This window comes from Stegodyphus dumicola, chromosome 8 (assembly GCF_044657685.1).
Source record: "Stegodyphus dumicola isolate Sdum_Otavi_A_Nest chromosome 8, ASM4465768v1".
Lineage (NCBI taxonomy): Eukaryota > Metazoa > Arthropoda > Arachnida > Araneae > Eresidae > Stegodyphus > Stegodyphus dumicola.
In genome coordinates, this window is record NC_140775.1 from 68,301,321 (window position 1) to 68,323,932 (window position 22,612).

Below are 22,612 nucleotides of genomic sequence, written 5' to 3' on the forward strand. Positions count from 1 at the left end.
TTTTTCTTTTATGTTGGGATGAAGCTTCTATATCATAATCTACTCATTCAGGAGAACTTTTTAAGTGGCTTAATGTAAAATACAGACAGTATTTTCTTTGGTCAGTTACAAGTCTACCATTATGGAACAATAATAACTATCAAGCGATAAAAATTTCTGAGAAATATTTGGAAAAAATTTCCTTAATTCATCTAAAGCTAGCGATTGTTGGGTTTAGAGATTAAATTTTTGTGGAATAATATGTCATGAAATATGATACAAAATTGGAATTTTGTTTAATTAAAGCTACCACTGAGCAAAATTACATATCCCCCAAAAGAATGTATTTTTATTCTTTGTAATAGTTTTGCAATTATCCTGAAATATGGCATCTTATTTGGCAAGCGATACATATTGTCTGGGTATTTTTCATCAAGTTTGTACAGATCAGAGAATTTAGTTTGTATTGCAGGGAGGAGGTCCATTCTTTACCATAGGAAAGGTTGACTTTATGGTGCAGAAATGTTTTGTTAATAGCATCCTTTTTGAAATATGTATGGTTTTCCCACTTTTGATGCAAAATAGTAATAGATTACATAATGCACCCTATATCTGAGAATAATTTTCATTATTAATTTATTATGTGATCTGAACTGTGTTGGAATACTGTAGATTATATACAAAAATGATGCTGAGTGCAGTCTTATGTAAGATTTGGGAATTTTTTTCATCTCTGCGTAATAATGAAATATATATGTAAATTATTGAAAACGTGATTTTATTTTATTCGTAATCTTTAGTATTACTTATATTGTAAATATTGTTTTAAGGAAAGAAAATGAATTTGTGGTAAGTAATTAGAAATGTTACAACTGTTAACATATGCTTATCAAGATTTACATATGCATCTTTCTTTTTGTTACTGTTTACGTTAGCATCTGTATTGCAACTTCATTAGCAGTATATTTATAATATGATGATAATATGTAAAATAAAATTTAAAACATATTTTTATTATAATGCTGAAAATGTTTGCTAGGTAATATCTTTTTTATTTCATTTTGTAATTTTGTCTTAAGTTATAGATTATTTTTTCGTAATTTGTCTTACGTTATAGATTATTTTATCCACTTAATTATTGGAACTTTGATACACTACTGTGTTATCTATACATATATTGAAATAATAGGTTAATTCATTCTTTATTTTGTAATAAATAATATTAATTAATAATTATTATGTTTGGGCTAAAGGAAATATTTTGAGTTTGAAGAAATAATACATTCAGTTATTGCCATAGTATAAATAATTATTTTCATTTTTATTGTGCGAAGAAGTGTGCTGTATTATGATTATAAGTAATTTTTGTTAGAAGTAAATTACTTATTATTTGAAGTAAGTAAATTTGTGTGAATTGTAACTTAATCACAATATGTATGTGCACATCTAAAATATGATCAAAGTAATATTATAATTTAATAGCGCAAACTGCAGTATTGCATAAAACTGTAGATTTTTATTGTAGAGATTTCTTAATTTCAATTATGTCTACCAGAAATATTGTTTTAAGTTTTGTCTCTTTCTCTAAGAGAACATCAATTCAGTGACAAAGTTTTTGCAGGGTTCATTGTCGGTCGTATAGTACATTTTACAAGGTTTATACAGTCCTTAAAATTCCTTACGTTTTTTTGGAACGATTTTTTGTCTTCATTTCTTTAATTTCAGTCAAAAATGACAAAAGATCCTTAATTTTGGTTATCTGACATTTCCGTCTGCCTTTTCTATGGCTGTCATTTTGAGTGTGAATTAAAATTTTGGAGGAAACTTTTGTGGCATGCAATGACAAATATGGATTTAACGGATTAACTTGAATAGAATTCTTTCCTACTTCTTAATATAAATGGTAGATACTTGAATTTTCGTCATTAGGCTCTGCTCAACTGAAACATGAGAATTTCGAAACAGTTTCTTTTTCGGGAATGAAGAATTCATAAAATAATTCTTCAAAAACAACTTTTCCCGTCTTGGGATATGAATTTTTTTATTATGCAGTGCTAAATTTGGTGGCTTATCATTTTAGAGATTTCAAGATCAGTTTGTATGCAAAATTTTTTATTCAGAAATTTGCGAAGTTTTTAAGGACATTTTTACACACGTAATAATATTGATACATATAAAAATAATGATAATATATCAAAATTAACATGTAAAGAAATAACCTTAAAATAAAATATTTTTATTTTCTCTTGTATTTTAAAGTGACATTACTTTCTATTTTCGTAACTTCAGAAAATAGTGATTCTGAAAAATAAACATGTTAATAAATGCTGTATTGCATAGTTTCTGAAATACTTCTTAAGAAAAACTAGTGTAGTTTTATTAAAATTAATTTTATTTCTCTTCTTTTATGTTTTTACATAAGAGTTTTTTCCCCATGTAATTGTTTCGGCATATTTAAATGTGTCTTTTCTTTTGAAAATTCACTTTATACTTTCCTTTTCCAAACTTTTTTTCTTTTCAAAAATCTTCTAGCTTTTTGATCTTACATAGTTGCAGGTATAATTTTTCTTTTGGACTTTAGACCTTGGGCCTCAGAAGGTTTAGAAGGATTTGAAGGCAAAGTCCTACAATTCCCAGAAAAATCTGAAAAAATTTGAAGTGTCTCTATAGTATTAACATATAATAGACGTATTTTATAGGAAATTTGTGATGAATTTCTTATCTGTTGGAAGAGCGTTGACAAAAAAATTATTTGGATTTTCTCCTTATGATCTCAGAAGTCTTTTCTCTTAGCATGCTTATCTTCCCATTAGTTAAAACCAAACTGATTTTTATTTAAAAGATTATTTGATAATAAATAATATTGTAACCGTTGTGTCATAATCTTGCCCCAGGAAGGCAGTAAGCATATGGGGCAAAAAGAGGAAGGATCTTCTTTATAATTTCTTTCTTTGTTGAACAAAACCAAATCAGACTCTTTCTAACATTCAGGAAAAATCCCCCTTCGAAAGCATTCATTCAGAATAGCTACAAAGAACATTTTATTACACTCAAAGTTTTCTAAAATAATATCCGTTGTCAGGCCATCTGTTCCAGGAGCTTTTCCTTTATTTAACTTTTTAAGAGTAAATTCCACTTCATCCAAAGTAAAATCATAATCATTTACGGTCTCTGGAGGTATATTACAATCTGATCTATATTGATAATGACATGCTAGATCACCATAAGTAGCATCACTAGGAAAGTGATATTGTAGTAGGTAATTTACTGTCTCGTCTATATTCATAGTATAGGATCTATCTTGATATTTCAAAGAGGAAATTTGTAAAGCTGGTTTATATTTATTAACAACAATATAGTAAGGAATGCCAAAAGGTTGATGAATATTCAAAGTGTCACATAGTTGTTCCCAAGCACAATTTTTACTAATGTTGATTTCTCGTTTATATTCAGCTAATTTCTTCTTATATTGAATCTTTAACAAATTTTTCTCTATACGATTATAACATGTCTGAAATTTTCTTCGATACAGTCGAGCTTCTTAAAACAGCAAGTTTTTCGGACCATCAATACACCTGTTTACACAGAGCGTCGCTCTGCTTAAATTTGTTCATCGTCTTATTTTTCTTACAGTTATTCACTATTGAGTTAGTAAGATCTCTAATATAGATATTTAAATCAGAAGTATTTTCTAAATTTTCTTCGGAACTTGATTTATAAAGTTATACAGTTCTGCACGAAAATTTAGCCAATTTAAATCCCAAATATAGAAACGTTCAAATTCCTTCTCTCTAAGTAAATTGTTTAAAAGTCCAATCTCAATGTAGCGATGATTACTACATGATATATCCATAGAAACAGACCAGTTCAAGACAAAAGAAGATAGGTCTGTCCAGCTTTCGCCTCGGGCACCGGAAAACATAGCCGGGCTATCAGGACTATAAACCTTCACTGAATCTGTAGGTTTCGTCTAAAGTTACATAGAATCAGGGTGATTTCATTTAAACTTCACTGAATTGGAATGATTCACTTAAATGCACAGAATGAAGATGAGTCCTCAAAACTTCACTGAATCGGGATGATTCTTCTAAAATTGCGTACAATCGGGATGATTCCACGCAGACTTCACTGAATCGGGATAATTCATCCAACTGCATAGAATCAGGATCATTCTTCATACCTTCACTAATTCGGGAGCAATTATTCAAAACTGCATAGAATCAGGGTTATTCCACTTGAATCAGGATGATTTAAGCAACTACTTAGAGTTGCTAAGAATAAAATCTATTGTTAGAACTAACGTATTTAAGTTTAGTTTATGCTTTTTGTAATGACATGCATAGTCTAAACCTGTTTAGAATATATAACGCTCCCGACATTAGTAACTCTCTAATATCTTCATTTACTCTGAAATACAGCTCTTAATTCGCAATAAGTCCTAAGTCCGTGAGCTGAGTTTGGATGGAGACTTGGTTACCTAAAGTTTGTTGCAAATCTAACACATAAAAATCCATTAGACTAGTATTAAAAGTTTAAAAAAGGGTATCTAAAAATGAATATACCGTATTATCAGTCTTTGTTTCGTTTATCAGAAGGTTTAGAAGGATTTGAAGGCAAGGTCCTACAATTCCCAGAAAAATCTGAAAAAATTTGAAGTGTCTCTATAGTATTAACATATAATAGACGTATTTTATAGGAAATTTGTGATGAATTTCTTATCTGTTGGAAGAGCGTTGACAAAACTTACCATTGAATAAGATACATAGGATTGGGTACGAACTGCGCCAAATTTGATCGAAGATCCCCGTTCCCCTTTTATCTAATCCACGAACTGCGTGACGTTTCCTGCCCCTTATTTCTTTCCCAAGAAGATTGGGTGCTACAAAAAGTCATTTATCGCCATTAATGGAACATTTTATTGAGACTGCAAGCCTTTGTTTTTGTTTATCAATATTGTCCAAATTGTGCGTGCAAAACAAATATTAATTTAAAGTCTGGCGTGTGCTAAAGTAGAAATAAATTTCTTTTACACTCATTTTAAAGTTTTATGATGCTTAAAGGAGTAGATTTGAATAGTAAAATTGATAGATTAATGACATGCACAAAACTGATACATAATCAACCTATCAAATATTGGATTTGTAGCTCACCTTAAATAAGTTTCTTGTCTAGATAAATATTAACAAATCTTCTTAGAAAGTAGAATGGTTTTAACTTTCAAATTTACCATTTTAGGTAAACAGTTCTAATTTAATTTAAAAAAATTTCTTTATTAAATCTAAAAATTGGACTTCTTTTCTCGTTCTAAATTCACACTAATATTATTGCAATATATTCCCGTTATTAAGCTTTCCATTTTTAGTCATTAAAAGTTATTTTAAGGTTATTTAACTTTGTTACAAATTCCATATTTTAATACTAGAAACGTTTAAATATTTACTCTGTTTTCCATCTGATGTACTTTGGCATACATTTAATTTCTAATACACATTTAATTAATAAATTGATAATTATGAGCGTCAGCAGAATTTTCATAATTAACCAAAAAAAAAAAAAAAAAAAAAAAAAAAAAAAAAAAAAAAAAAAATTCAATCTCCCTTATATTCATATCCTGGGATTTTCAATTCCCTTTTAATCCATTCCTTTTTCACATATTGTTGCACTGTACTCAAGTTTTCATGTATGTAGAATTTATATACTTTGTATTGTATTTATGTCAATTTATATATAAATGATAATTTTTATGAATTCTTGCATCAAACTCTAGTTAACAGAAGAAGTTTCTAACACCTTGCAAAGCTTAATCTTCAGCATGTAGCTTATTTTCTAACCTAGTTTCAGGCTGAATTATTTGTAAAATTAATTACTTGAAATTATTTGTTAAGAATGATGGTCGCTAAATCGCGCTAATAATATTTCTAACTGTTGTAATTTATAACGCAACGAGTTCATGTGATTTATAATATAATTCATTTATCAATTTTTCAGCAGTATTGAAATTAATAGCAGATACTGATAATGTTATACATTTAGATTACAATGATTTAGAATGCCATTGTCTTCATCACTCATGCTTTTATGCTACATTCCTAATATTTCATAATGGCATATAGGTAAATTTAACTCATTCATTAAACATGTAAATTTTTAATTCAGTCCACTTTTGTTCTTACGTGTGCTGTATCTTCTATTTTCTTTAATATATCGTTCAGCGTAATTTCAAAAGGTCTTAAGGTCTTATGATTAAGCGGAACAAGTCACTAAACATTGGTAGTTCGACCCGAGTTTCTAGTCCCAGTGATCCCCCAGCTCTTTCTTTTTTTCTTTTTTTCTTTTTTTCTTTTTTTTTTTTTTTTTGTACGTATTTACTGTGTAAAAATGTAGCGTAAAAATTTCAGTTCATGAAGTAAAAATACTTTTTTAATTTATTCTTTAAAAATATTGCAAAAATTTTCACCTTTATCTTAGCATATCTTTTTACAAATCCCTCTAATAAGATTCGGTTTCGGTTTATTTAATTATGGCAAAGCACACTAGGGCTATCTGCCTAAGGGGAGGGATGCCTTCATGGAGGACTTTCTAAGGGAAACTGGCTTGTATACACGTTATGTATGAGGAAAGCCACGAAAACGCCCATGCAGACAACCCGTTCGCGGGATTCGAGCCTCGGACCAAACTACCAATGTTCAGCGACTTTACCGCTCGGCCGCTGTTGGTCCCTCTAATAAGAAAAAATAAGGAAAGAAATTAACTCAGTTTCAGTGATTGATACCTCGGTGCAAATTATATGTAACATTTTTCCAAAAGCATAGAGTTTATATTGGATATCAATAAATTAAGGATTATTTCTCCATCAAATTTTCTTAACATGTTTATTCCAGAATTTTCTTTTCACACTGTAGCGCTTAACTTTATGAGTTTTCTATAATCATTCAATTTCTCTAGCTATGGCAACTTTGCATACCTTCTGACAAGTAGTCATATTTTTAACCACTGTTATTTTAATTCCTGTTGACTATCAGTACATTATTCACTTGTTTCACAAATGCAAATATTCATTTTATATGAAAATCTACATAAAATAGCAATAAAACTTCAGTTACGCGGAACCCCTGATCGATTGCTTGTTTTAGATTGAATGAAATTAAGCTTAATTTTGCTGTTAATTAAGCTTGTTATTAATTTAATTTTACATTTCTAATTAATTATATGTTCAGATATTTCCAAGTATATTACTCAAACTTTTGCATCCCAATTTTTAGTTTTTGGTTAAAAAATAAACTTTTATTTATTGAGAGGCCTGATTGATTATATTAATTTGCAGTATTGTTTATCTAATTCCTTTCTTCTAGATAAATTTTAGAAAAAACGTCTTAGCATTATAATTTAAATTTATTTACAATTTATACGTGTCAGTGTTCCAAATGCATAGTTATGTTGTTATAATAGATTTCATGCTAAGCTTTTTTTTAATTTAACTAAATTTAATTTCTACAAACATTTACATGATTACTTTAATTAACAAAAAATATTTTTAGCACACTTTAACACACTTTGATATGGAATAATTCTTTGCACAATAGTGAATTCTTATTAAATTTTCCAGTGTAGTTCAGACATCTTGACTATTATTGATGTAATTTATTAAAAATATAATTGGTATGCCTTATAATTATTTAATTTATCATATTATTATAATAAATGAAAGATGTTTGTAATGCTAATATGTATGTTTACCAGTACCTTTTGTTTTCTTTGTTAGCTCTCGCATTTATTACTGTTATTCAAATAATTAGCCTGCTTGTTAGATATTTTTTACTTGTTCTTGTGATATGTAATTCTATTTATTTATTTTTATTTTCCTCTTGGCTACAATTGGCTTCGAAAAGTTAAATTGCAACCCTGTAGGCAGCAGGGGGAAGAAATTTTGATTGGCGCAGTTGGACTATATGGTAGCACGACCCGGGGGGATTTTCATTAGCGCAGTTGGAGTACACCCATACATAGTTTAAAATTTTGTCTTGTTTCCACATGTAATTTGCGCTGTTGGTTTTATTTCTGTAGCAGTTACACATATTGCTCGACGAATGGAAAACACGACACATTGGTCTGTCTTATTCTTCTCAAGGCTAATGTGTGAAAATATAATGTGTGTAAAGGGGATTTTCATTAGCGCAATTGGAGTACACCCATACATAGTTTAAAATTTTGTCTTGTTTCCACATATAATTTGCGCTGTTGGTTTTATTTCTGTAGCAGTTACACATATTGCTCGACGAATGGAAAACTCGACACATTGGTCTGTCTTATTCTTCTCAAGGCTAATGTGTGTAAAGGGGATTTTCATTAGCGCAGTTGGAGTACACCCATACATAGTTTAAAATTTTGTCTTGTTTCCACATGTAATTTGCGCTGTTGGTTTTATTTCTGTAGCAGTTACACATATTGCTCGACGAATGGAAAACTCGACACATTGGTCTGTCTTATTCTTCTCAAGGCTAATGTGTGAAAATATAATGTGTGTAAAGGGGATTTTCATTAGCGCAGTTGGAGTACACCCATACATAGTTTAAAATTTTGTCTTGTTTCCACATGTAATTTGCGGTGTTGGTTTTATTTCTGTAGCAGTTACACATATTGCTCGACGAATGGAAAACTCGACACATTGGTCTGTCTTATTCTTCTCAAGGCTAATGTGTGAAAATATAATGTGACATCTCTTTTCTTAATTGTTTTACTGCTTATAATGAATGAAAAAATAAAATAAGTTATTATAAACAATAACAATATAATAAGAAAGAAAATATGTTTGCCGTTTAAAATTCTTAGCGGAAGATTTAAGACAACCCGTTCTAATGTAACTGATATTAATATAAAACAGCAAGTTTTAAAAATTTAATTTAGTTCTGTTGGCTCTAAGATATAAAAATATAATTAAGAAAACTATAGTTCTTGCTAAAGTAATTTTAATAAATACAGTTTAAGAAAGATTGAAACGTGAAGAAAGAGAAATGAATGAACATGATAAAGCTATTGATTTAGAGATTTAAAAAACTGAAATTGAGACATCAAAATCAATTAGACTAGGAATCACAAACATGTTTATTTGGTGTGAAAAAAAAATAATTGCAGATGTCTATCGTATTCGCGAAATTTAATACATTGAAACCTCAGAGTTAACTGATGAGGCGAGGTAAAAGTAAAGATAAAGCATGATGCATCAATAAATCTTATTACAGGGGACTCTTGTTTAACACGGTAGATAGGTTCTTAGAAAATGCCGTGTTGTGTGAAACCGTGTTGCATGAGACCCAGAGGCAGTATAAAAAGGGGGGTTAAGTTCCGAAAACTTTTTAAAAACAAATATTTTTTTAATCATACATAAACAACTTAATCTTTTTTAAAAATATATATGTATATACAACACAAAACAAAAAATATTACATATTTTAATTTAACGCAACTTTAGTTTAATAAATTTCTTCGTTGCCATTGCTCAGTATAATCAACAGAGAACGTTTTTCCAATGGAATGAGATCCCTTTTACTTTCAGAATTTCTTTCTTCATTTAAAGTTCAGGCATTTTCTTCCCTCTTTAAAAAATTTATAATGTTACTTTAATTACTAGTTCTTACCGGGTCATTTTAAATTTCTTGATGTAGAGTTAGACAGTTTTGCAGCTCCCTTTTTAATTTTCGGCTTATTTCAGCGGAAGGGTCTGCACTCGAGAAAAATAATTTGAGATTTTCAGCTAAGCATAGGCCTTCTTTTAATTTTTTTAATGTTAAATTACACTCTTTTGCAAAAAAAGTCGAAGTACCAAGAAGAACTTTTGCGATCGTGATGAAAATACTATTTACGGATGAGAATAGTATCTTGTTGGCATTTTCCAACAAGATAATGCAAAAACATCTTGATCGAACAGGCAAATGATCAAAGTTTCAAGGCAAATGAACAGGAATTTCGATCATAGCGTGCATTTCTAGTGCGCAATTCGCAAAGTATAAAACCAGTGACAGAGGCGGAAAATTTATCTTTTTTTGTTGCTGCCATTGTAATTCCGTAAAGAAGCAACTAAAGATGCCATTACGACGATATCGAAGTCCTTACAGACAAGTAAACGACTTCGAACGTGGTCGCATTGTAGGGTTGCATGAAGCTGGGTGGTCACACCAAGCAATAGACAGCCACCTGCAGCGTACAAACACTGTTGTGCAAAGATGTTGGCAGCAATGGTTGCTACAAAGGAAATTGCCGACGAAATATAGGCTCTGGAAGGCCAAGGAGCACAAATGCGAGGCAAGATAGGATGATTGTTCGCCAGGCCCGAACCACCCCAACGGTATCATTGTCGACTATTTAACGCACTACAGCCACGTCTATACCTCCCGCGGTACCGTCTACCATCTCACGGCGCTTGTCTGAGGCGGGGCTACGCTCACAGAGGCATTTAAGACGTTTGCCTCAAATGCCTTTTGTGACCCCCCAACAACAGCGGAATCGTTTGGAGTGGTGTCGCAGTCGATCATCATGGCTGCCATCAGACCGGCACCGTATAGTGTTCAGCGATGAATCCCGTTTGACTCTTCAAGCAGATGACCACCGTGTTCGTCTGGAGACGGGGCCAGCGGTCCCAATCAGCTTTTGCTTTACAAAGGCACACAGCTATAACCACTGGTGTGATGGTGTGGGGCGCTATTTCTTATGACAGCAGGTCATCTTTAGTCATCCTCCGTACATCTTTAACAGCTCAGCGATATGTTGATACCATCCTGCGGCCGGTTGAATTACTTTTCATGGCACGTCACCCTGGGGCCATTTTCCACCAACATAATGCCAGACCACATACCGTTCGCATATCTCTGGACTGTCTCCGTGCGGTTGATACTCTTCCTTGGTCACCAGACTTTTCACCAATCGAACATGTCTGGGACATGGTAGGCCGCCAGATTCGGGAACCACAAAATATCGCAGATCTGGAGCGACAACAGATGAATGCCTGGAAGAATGTGTCGCAGGATAACATTAGGAACATCTACCACACCTTACCTCGACGAATTCAAGCATGCATTGCCGACAGAGGCGGTTCGACCAACTAGTAATTTGAACATTCTGTGGGTGATTGTGAGCCGTGAACAGGTACTATGACCTTGATTTTTTAATCATTGTATTATCTGTGTATGGAGCTACCCATGTATTCAATTTCATCAAAAACAACTTCATGGTGCTTCGATTTTTTTTGCAAAAGAGTGTCTTAACTTCACAATCTTCATCAGTGGTAGTGTCCTCAGAATCGATTTGATTTACAGCTTCGGATGTCATTTCTATCAAATCTTCATCAATTTCTTCCGCTAATAAATCTTGAACGTCCTCAATAGTCATGTTCACAAAACCTTCGCCTCCGAGTGATTTAGCAAGTTCTAGTATGCCACCAATTTCATTTTTTGACGATTCACGCACGTTTTCTATTTCAACTGAAGAGGGCTATATCTTCTAACATGCATTTAACGTTGATGCTTTCAGTTCTTTCAGTGATAAAGCTACGATGTCAGTTCAGTTCTTGATTGAAAATGTCTTCCATGCTTCTATTACATTAATCGATTTTGAATCGGTTACATCTAAAATCTACTGTAATGTTCTTCTTATGTAATATATTTTAAAAGTATAAGTAATACCGTGATTCAATGGCTGGAGTAACGAAGTAGTGTTAGGCAGTAGGAACAGTATTTGACATTGTAATGATTCAAATCGTGTGGGTGACATGGAGCATTATCTAATAGTAATAAGCGCCTTGAAGCTCAAAATTTTTTACAAAAATAGCGTTAGACAATTTTTAGACACCTTAAATCAGGATGCAGTTTTTTTTTCTTTTTTCGATATAAAGGTTCTACTGGGAATTTTTGTTCCACCAAAGCCCAGTTTTGAATCATCGAAAACTCGAACTGCTGTGTATCCTTGTTCTTCTATAATATTTTGATATTTTTCAGAAAACGTCCCAGCAGCTTCATAATTAGCCGATGCAGATTCTCCTTGAATTCTTATGCTATGAATTGCAAAATGCTTCTTGAAATTTTCGAACCAGCCTTTACTTACCAGAAAATCTGGCTTCTTCATGTTCTTTGAGGTGCTTGAAAATTTTGAGTGCTTTTGGTTTAATGATACTGCCATCCAACGAAATTCGTTTTTGACAGCTATTATCAATCCAAAATGCTGAGTGCGTTTTCCATCTTCTCAATTATTGGTTCGTACGTTTTGCGGATGTCGAAGATCCTGCAGCAACTGCACTTCTTATTTCTTTTTAATTTTTCTTATTAGTCCGGACTGTTCTTCATTCCAGTTAACACATTTTCCAATGTGAGATGCCTTTTCTTCTTTTAAAAGACAGTCCAAGATTTGTATCTGTACTTTTAAAGAAATGAATTTCCTCTTAAACGTTTATTTTTTATTTTTTTAATCTTTATCGGACATGTTTGGGGACTGAAACTTAATATCCAAAAGACGAAAAAGTTATTCTTTAGCACACCATGGCTCGACGTTCACTGCCGACCAGCAGCGTGAGACACTTTTTTTTTTTTTTTTTTTCAAGGCCATGGAGACGAAGATTCGAATTTTGGAAGCCTAACGTGTAGGTTGTGCGTTTTAGAGCACTTATTGTGACCTCATGTTGTTCGCCTTTTGCGATGAGGTTTCTTCATTGTTATCCGAGGATATTTCTTCATACAGGTCATCTGAGGACATTTGTTCTTATGGCTACCGAGATCTTGGAAAACAACTGGCAAAACTTAGGAAACAAGGGTTTTTATGTGTTGAATGACTATACGGGTGCTTTGCACAATATTGGAAAAACTTCGTGCGGAACTCGGTTCGTTAAATTTCTTCGGATTGCTTGGGCAATTTTCTTATCGTGTTAGAGCGAAACCATGTTATTGGAAAACCGTGCTGTAGGAGGGTTCTTGCAATTTATGGCGAATGGTGTATTGAATTATGGCAAAGCACACTAGGGCTATCTGCCTAAGAGGAGGGATGCCTTCGTGGAGGACTTTCTAAGGGAAACTGGCTCGTATACACGTTATACATGGGGAAAACCACGAAAACACACATGCAGCCAGCCCGTTTGCGGGATTCGAACCTCGGACCGAACTACCAGTGTTCAACGACTTTACCGCTCGGCCGTCTTGCAATTTATGAATCGTGTTGTAGCGAAACCGTGTTACAGGATGCCGTGTTGTAGGAGGGTTATCTGTAATTTTAAAAATATACATATAGTATAAAACTAGTAAAGCAACAACCTTATGGTGTATATTTAGTCGATTTCGAGAGCAAAGTGAAGTGATCTGTATTAATTTTTGCAATACAAATTTTTGCAATACAAAGTGAAGTGATCTGTATTAATTTTTGCAATACAAATTTTTGCAATACAAAGTGAAGTGATCTGTATTAATTTTTGCAATACAAATTTTTGCAATACAAATTTTTGCAATACAAAGTGAAGTGATCTGTATTAATTTTTGCAATACAAATTTTTGCAATACAAAGTGAAGTGATCTGTATTAATTTTTGCAATACAAATTTTGCAGTTGCTTTTTCAATTTAAATTTGTCGGTACTAGAAAGCATTTTGAATGAATCATTTTCCACACTATTCTTCCAAATCATGTTTTTAATAAAACTCTCCTGTTATCATTCGAAATAAATATGTTGCTATTTTTTCCTTGAAGAGAAAAGTTGAGTTTCTCAAAAATATCTGAAAAATAGCATCGCTTTGAAGCCATTTTGGTAAAGAGCAGTAAGATCAGATTTTTGTTAGGTTAAAAATATAATAATTTCGTCTTTTAATGATAATAATCTTGTTAAATTTTGCCGTCTTTATGTTATCTTACTTCTACATGAAATAATAAATTTTCTATTCGGAATTTTTATTTTTATATAGATTTTAAAATAGACAGTTGTAATAAATATTAATAATTTGAGAGTATCTTGAAACACTTCCTTTTTATCACTTTCCTATTATTTTGTAGTCTATTATTAGTCCAGAGGGGCAATATGCCCAGAAGAACTATCAAACTGTATTATATTTAAAAAAATTAAATCGTGAAGAATCTGCATAAGTACGTATGTTTCTCACATTGTAATAAAACAACGGTACCTAGAGCCATCAAATTCTGAATAACATAATTTTCCACCGAATATGGGCATCTGGAAGACCTAATTTGAAATTTGAAATTTGTTTTATTATCGATTTCAGATTTTGTAACACTTCAACGAATTTTTGATTAACAAACTCAACGATTTCAAAGCGAGCAATGGTAAAACTGTACGGGGGGGGGAATAATTATTTGCAGCGCGCGACACTATGTATCGGAAATTCTAACGATTACTCATTTTAATATTATTTTGAGATATTGCTGTTGAATTGAATTTTATGGTTTAAGTGCAAAGAACATTTAATAAATGAAGGTAACACAAAAGGTTAAAAAGAATCTCTTTGGGCGTAATGTAAAATCTGAAAGCTTTCAGTTTTTTTTTTTTTTTTTTTTAAATTTTATTTTTGTTCATTTTATTTATTTTTTCCTCTCGATGGATCAAGCAGTGTTTAAAATTAATGATCATTTCTAGCAGCTTTAACAAATAATTTAAAACCAATATTTATGCCCATCATTGCTTTTGCACTATGTGTGCATACGTGAATGGAATTTTTTCATTTTAAAGCTTCAGGTTCAACAATTAAAATAAATTTCAAATAATAAAATAATTAAAATAAAATAAAACAGCAAAAATAAAATGAGAAAGGAAAATATGTTTAAATTTTAATAAATTTTACTATCTCTATATTTCCGTCTTCATGTTCTTCCACTAAAATTTTTTATCGATATTTTCTTAAGAAACGTACCTGACATATACCAACAGCTGAGCTATATTTGGGATATCAGTTATTTTGTCCAAATGAATTGTAAATTTTGGTCTTTCTTTAAATCTAATAATAAATTTCATGAACTGGCTGTCGTTAATTTTAGAAATTCTGTTGGCTACACTGTTAGTTGACAAAGGAACTTTCCAACCTTTTTAATTCCACCAAGTTATGCATGATCTTCTCCAATGACATTTTGCTTTTAGCAATCGGATGTCAAACTTCGTACGACGCAAATAAGTATTTTTCGTTCACAGTCATATATGGCACGGGGGACGAGCTGCTCGCAGACATGCTGAGGAAGTTTTCGATTGTCAACCTCGCCTTGAAAAGTCAAGGGAAGCTTAGGAACAAGTGAACTAGCACCCATGGTCCGCAGTAAGGTATTAGTCAGTCTTTGCTGCGTAAAATTACTTTTGAGACAGATCGTGTTAATACAAGCAGGAAGAGAGATGACATTCTTAACATATGTAATGACGTATGTATGATTCTTGACATATATACATGCGATATGTTTATCTGACTGGAAATTTTATTTCTCGTGCGAAACAGAAATCAATGGCCTTACTAAATCAGGTTGGCAGAATAGTATCTATAAGCAAACTCTCTCGTACAAATAAAACGGCCATTTTAATGAGGTAAATTTAATATTATGAGACGTTAGATGTATTGATCTTCAAAGGTTTCATTGCTATAATAATTAGTACCTAAACACCGTTATCAGCAATATGAGAGATTGACATGAATCCTATGATGTTGCAAAAGATAACCACATTCCATGTTGTGACAGTTTCTTCTATTTTATCTTTAACTGTTTTCTGGTATTAGTGTGCCTATGTTACATTTATAGTATTTAATGCAACTGTTTGTGTATAATACAAGCAGGAAGAGAGATGAGATTCTTGACATACGCTTGTTTCACTCATATGTGTATCTGACTGGAAATTTTATTTCTCGTGCGAAATAGAATTCAATGGCCTTACTGAATCAGGTTTCTCAGTTGATGTTTAGGTTTTTTTAAAAAATATTTTTGAAAGAATCACTTTTAAATAATGTCGAACTTTTAAATAATGACAGCTTTATAAGCTGTCAGAAACAATATAAAACACTTTTGTGGACTGCTGTTTTTAGGAGGAGAAAGGGGATGTTGATAATTTAAAATTCTGAGAAAATAAGCTTTTATTTTACCCCTTTTAATTTTTTTATTGTTGTGTTACGCAAACTGCTTTCGCTAACTTGCACTTTGTCCCTCTGTTTCTTGCTCAATCATATACATGAATGAGTACGAAAATCTGAACCTTTTAAATTACACATTTTAAATACCTACGTTACCTTTTAAATTTGCACCCTGTATTTATTTTCTTTATTCTCAGAAAAAACACAAGATGATGGCTGCGGCTTAACCACTCATATCATCCAAAAGACAACTCACATGACCATCAGTGTGCAGGAGAAACCTGAGGAGGGTAAGGATATTACTCTTTCATAGACTTGTTTTGAATTAAATAATATGAATAAACGCTATACGTTTTTACACTGTTCTTCTAATGTTATCATAATAATTTCGCATAACTCTTTCATAAATGATGAATAGTAAAATACTTTGTATAACTTTATTTTTTCCAAATTTCTCCTGGAAATGAAAGGGTGACAGTATGAACTGTTATATGCTTTTATATGTTTTATAACTAAGTAAATGAGTTTTGGCAAACCAATACTTGAAAATAAGAAAATGATGTTAAAGAAGTGAGGAAAAATGAGAAAATGGTGCACCTTAGTTTTCCAAATAAGTATCTTTTAGGTTAAATTTGATGTGCCTATTCCAACTATTAAAAAGTTACATTTGATAAAAATGATTTAAATAGACCAGAAAGTAATGATTTGAAAATACGCTTCTGGATGGTGATCCTTTCATTCTGAAGCTTCCTCTACCTGAATATGAAAGGTAGGAGAAATCTTTTTTTTTTTCCCTTGTCTTATTTTTATACGATTTTTCTTACTGCAAACGAAATAAATGTTAATCAATAATATTATTTTAATTTTAATGGCATGAAAAAGTTTTCACTCCATTCCTTTATATTTTTCTTCTCTTTATTGTACAAGATTTGTCTATTAATTAATTTTTTGCTTCACCTTTTTCTTCAAAAATGCAGCACGGTTTCTTTCTTAAGCTCTTTCCACCCTTTCTTTTTTAATTTCGTAGCTTTGATCATTAAACAAAACAAACTTTCATATTCAATGACAAAACTTCAAGCATCATTCATAACAAAGTAAAGGGTTTTAGGATCGGTACAAAAGGAGGTAGTAATTAGAATCGGTTAACAGAAATAGGGGTACATTGTTCAAGGTCTCTGGGTGACGAAACACATTTGTTTTAAAAGATCCGTAAACTATTTCTTCTGCGTAAATAAATAAATAAATTCCTGAGTTGAAACTTGGTATGTAACTAAAACCTCGATAATCTGTTGGCAAAAAGATATAACAAATTAGGCAAAAATAACTTATTTCATCTGAACGTATTATATCGAAAATTAAAAACTGAATCATTATTCACATATATTTGGCTGATAAGAGCGAAACTAAGTAATACTCGGGAATGTTTTAGAGCGCAAGTGGTGCGACTCCACCTTTTATGAAAATGGAGTTCAGTTTAGTATTTATGTGATTATTTGATTGACAAAATTCAAATTGAGTTTCTCATATCTCGAAAGCGCGACTTAGGATATATATTAGATTTATATATAGCATTGTTCTAACAGAGGTATTTTGACACATAATCGGACTTTTTCTGAAATAACATACCAATGTTTTTCCATATTTCGATTGTACGACTCAAATTATGCGTAGATATTAAATTTTATAACATTTGGTGCGAAATTTACGGAGAAATTTAAAAATTTATCTTGGCGCAATTTTGGCGAACTTCTTAATATGTGGCAACCAATTTTCCTTTTCCTTCCATTATGCCGGACGGGAAAAAAAGGCACCTCGTTCCTACCTTTTTACATTGTGCATGAGCGGAAAAAAAGTCACTTCTTTTCTACTTCCAAATAATTTTAGCAAATTCACTGTAACAAAAATCCATAAACCACATTTGATGTTTTATCGCTTTCAACAAATATGCCAAATTTGAAAACGAGCACATATAGAAACTCACGTATATCTTCGGAAATTTTGAATAAAAAACTGTAATTTTTTGCAGGTATGCTTAGAAATACGCCTACTTTAATATAATGGTAAAAATTTTATAGATTGTAATTATAGAACAATTTTTTTGAAAAATTTATAAAAATAATTTAAAAATACAAATTTTAAAAATAAATCATAAAAAATGGGGGAATTTTATTTGGAATGAAATTAAATTTCGAAATGTGAAAGGAAGAATCAAATATGTTTAATAAAAAAGAGAGATTAATAAATACATACCAAACTCAATTAACTCTGCCGAGCTAAAATTTTGAGAGCTAATTTTTTAAAAACTACTCGTGCGATTTTTACGAAACTTGGTAGTTTGGCGTAATTTTAGTCGTAGAATCGAAATAAGGGGGGAAGGAATGGTCCGTTATTTCAGAAAAAATCCGATTTTGGTTTAAAATATATATATTAGAGCAATGCTATATGTAAATCTACGACTAATAGCGCGACTAATATTCTAAGTCGCGCTTTCGAGACATGAAAAACGCAAGTTGAGTTTCGTTAATTGGCCCAATAGAACGGAAGATATAAAACTGCCCCCCCCTTTTTTTTCTTTCTTCCCCACAGTGTACATACAGGCGTCACGAGAAATCTTTTCTAAATCCATTTTACTATTCGTTTTGGGAAAAAGAACTCTTTATTATGCTTTTATGTATACAGATGTCACTCAAAAGCATTGTTAAATTGCATTCGACAAGGGTCAAAATATATACTTTCGTTGAAATATGATAGCCGAAATTTTTTGCGATTAACAATACTTCCTTTACTTTGTACAAGGAAGTGGAAGTAAAAACATTGGAAAAACCAATGTTGCAAAATGTTGTTGTTTGAAGAAGATATTTTATTCCGTAAAATGCCAAATAGCTGCTGTCTTTGTCTTTATTTATTTATTTATTTATTTTTAATCTCTTAAAACCGCTCACTTAAGAATCGCTGAGCCTTTTCCCCGTTAAAACTATGTCAACTGTGATTTTTTCCTGTGTTTTAAAATATTCCGAAAGCAGCACACGGCACTATCATTGCAAATGTTTATGTTATAGCTTACCTATTGTTTTATTATGGTAATAATGTTCTATGAACCTCCCCACTGTGATAAGGTGGCGTAAAGGTTCTTTTTCTAGGAGGAGTGATTTCAGAGTGCTGTAGTTTTCATATCCGTGGTGAAATCCTGTGTCTTTGTTAATGATTCCGGTTGCAGCCTCGAGGGTCACTCCAGTGGACAAAGAGCTAAAAGAATTCTTTTCATCTGGGTCAGGAGATGGATACTTTGTTATGTATAAGTGAAAGAATCATCCCTTCCCCGAGAATTCAGATCAAGTAAACACAGGGAGATATATAAAGTGGTTTCCTGAGAAGAGGGGATAGCTTTCCTGTTTGGAGCTACGAGCATGTTGGCCTGCTAGAACTATAATTCCTTGTGTATAATATGAAAGAGCATTTTTCCTGTTAAACAAAGTTCTGAAATTACGGGACTAAATACATCCAAGTCCCATACTGTCAAGGTATGCAACTGTTAAGGTTTTCATCTTATTAAAATTCATGTTATTGTTAAAACTTGAGTTTGAAGTTCATTTCAGCCCTGTGTCACAACCCAGGGTTTGCGTAGCGGTTTCGGCCACTACACCACACCACCTCACCCTATTTTGCACAGAAATCGCTGATCAAATAAATAGGAGCATCTTTCCTTCCCTCTTTCTTCTTCTACGAAAGATATTTCCTCCACTGCAATCCAGTGGCGTAGCTAAGGGAGGAGCAAGCTGTCTTCGGGCGCAGCATCCAGGGGACGCCAAATTGATGTTACGAAATTTTAAAATTAAATGTTTTCCATAGTTGGTAAGTAGGAGGGTATTCGAAACTTTCAGGTGTGCGCGGGCGTTAAAATGCATAATTACAGCTCTGCTGCATTAACTGCATTTTGGAGTAACATTTGTTGCCAAGTTACTTCTTCGTATCTCAGGACATCGTCATTCAAGACATTTTTCTCTTGGAAAATCTATTTATGATCCAAGTTGTTCGTAAATCAAGGTTCTATTGTACTTGCAGATATGAAAAAGAAGTATTCTCTAAGCAAATTTTATTCAAGGAAAGAATAATATTCAGAAAATAATATTCGCGCTCCTGAAAATAATTTTATACCGTCGGTACTTTTATTTCTTTATTAATTTTAAAACATAGGCTGAAAGCCAGTCATCATCGCAAACGAAATGTTCATTTATTTCATAGTCATCTGCCGTGCGATAAGGATTCTATTCAGCTTATGAATTACTTGAATCTTAGAAGTATAGCTGTTCCATAAATAATGATCTTCTTCCCCATCGAACGAATGGAAAGCCGCACGAAATGGCGTTCTTTTTAAAACCTTTATAAAGATACCGGCTTTAATATCTTTCCACGCTTAAATTATAAAGTCGTACGAATTCTCAAGTAAAGCTCGCATACCTCCTTTTGGAGTAAAGGTTTCTCCCATGTCATCCACTTTTCTGAAATAATGATAATATTGGTTTTGCATCGGTGTAGCTGTTACTTCGTTTTCTGTGTTACATGAAGCTTTATCATATCCTAGATCAGTAATAACCAATCGATTTTGCCTTAAGGGCTATTTTTAAATTCCTGCTGTACCTTCCCGGCTCCCGATTTCTTATGTTTGGGAAATACAAATTTCACGAAAATATGTAATTCTACTGGTGGAGTTTGTGTTTCCAAATAATTAAAAAAGATTAATACAAACTTACAAAAACTGAAGAAAATCCACTAACGAAACGCAAATGTAGTGTCGATTCAAACTAATTTTCTTTCAAATTCGAAAATAAAGAAATGCACATATTAATAAATTAATTACAACTAACTAAAGGCGCATTCTGATACACAGCATGCCAGCACCACGTTGTTTTCTCACATGGCCTGGAATCCACATATTTCCGTACTTGCTTTTTATTATTTTAAGTTGTGAAGAAGCCTGCTCGCAGAGGTATGTTGAACCGAAAACTGCTTTCACTCTAAGTGCACACCTAAATATGCTTTTTTAATTAATAGAGCCCATTAGTTTAAAAACTTCATTTTTATTTTCTGTGCTTATATCAAAAGTAAGAATAATATTCTCTAATTTAGCCTCCGATTTGTTAAGAAATAAAATTTTTCCATTGATAAAGTCACTTCTTATCTCTGATTCCAAGAAAGGATTTTGTATAAACAATAAAATTAGGTCAAATTATGTCTTGGAATCTTCTTTTAAATTCTGAGCTAAGTTACAGAAGGTTTTCAAAGTAAGTTTTTCAACAGCTAATATTGGGTGAAAAGCCCCTGCCAACAGCTATTGCTTTTAAATAATTTAGTTCTTTCTTTATCAAGGGATAGTTTGGAGGAGCAAACTTGAAGAGCATGGAAAACATAGGAATAAAATGAAGCTAACTTTTGTTTAGTTGGATGACACGATTTAAAGTGTGGTGGAAGGCAAACCGATGAAGGTTTGCGGTAAATCGTAGTACTGAAGTTGAATGTGTTACATGTGTCCAGAATGTCGAGAAACGGAAGAGAATTGCAAGTCTCAAGTTCAAAAGTGAACTGAATAGCAGGATCAGTAGAATTCATTGTTGAAAGAACTTTATTTAAATCCTCTTTATTACCTTCAAACAGGGTAAATGTATCATCTACGTATCGGAACCATACCGGGAAGTTTAAAGTTTCAAACAATTTTGATTCATAATAATGCATAAACAAAATAATAAACAAAAACTTTCTGTTTGAAACAAACACATTTTGTTTTCCAAAATAAATATTACAAGCAAACTGAGGGATTAGCCATGGGAAGCCCTCTCCGTCCCATCCTGGCTGATATCTACATGCATTATATGATGAACGAATAAAGAACTGAAAAAATAAAAAAATGTTATGTCAACACTTAACACTGCATCGGGAATTCTGAACGTATGCTGTTATGCTTCTTTTAAAATTTCTTTTAACATTTTTGTTATTTTGGTGTACGGTTTAAGTGCGAAGAAAATTATGCTTAATAATGAAGCTAAAAAGAAAGGGAAAAAAAAAAAAAAAATAGTTAGCAAAGGAGGAGTGTAGCAGCAGACTGATAGGCTGCTAGCTCAGCAAGAGCGTAAAAAAAAACTTTAACAAACTCTCCTGGGCGACCGCTAAAATCTGAACTCTTTCAGTTTTTTTTTTTTTTTCCTATTAAATTATCATTATTTTTACGCTATTTTTATATCCAACCAGCCTTGAACGAGAGCAAAAAGTCGGCGGGAAAATTCGATATTTGTTAAAGTTTTTCTATTAGAAATGACTATAGGTTTTAATTTTGTGCCGTCTGCCTTGCATGCTATCACCATAGTAAAATCACACTTGTCATATCCAATTTCACCAGGGGCATATGAGTATCTTTGGGGTTTACTGAGCTGTTTTCAGGTACATCAAATATCCTTCGTTCACATTCTTGATATTACTCAAGACAAATTTATCGCTGCTTATTTATCGTCTTTAAAATTAAATTTTCGAGAGAACGTCAAGCAATTTCTACAATATT

The 22,612-nt window shown here is 32.1% G+C and overlaps 1 protein-coding gene across 20 annotated transcripts in view; it reads left to right on the forward strand.

The window, feature by feature from the left end:
* Positions 1-22,612, forward strand: part of LOC118191434 (uncharacterized) — a 587,182-nt gene that overhangs the window by 523,858 nt on the left and 40,712 nt on the right. For all 20 annotated transcript variants that reach the window (XM_085821953.1, XM_085821952.1, XM_085821944.1 and 17 more), the window contains one exon: positions 16,260-16,352. In XM_085821953.1, the coding sequence (XP_085678079.1) occupies positions 16,260-16,352 (93 nt within the window). The remainder of the gene's footprint in view (positions 1-16,259; positions 16,353-22,612) is intronic.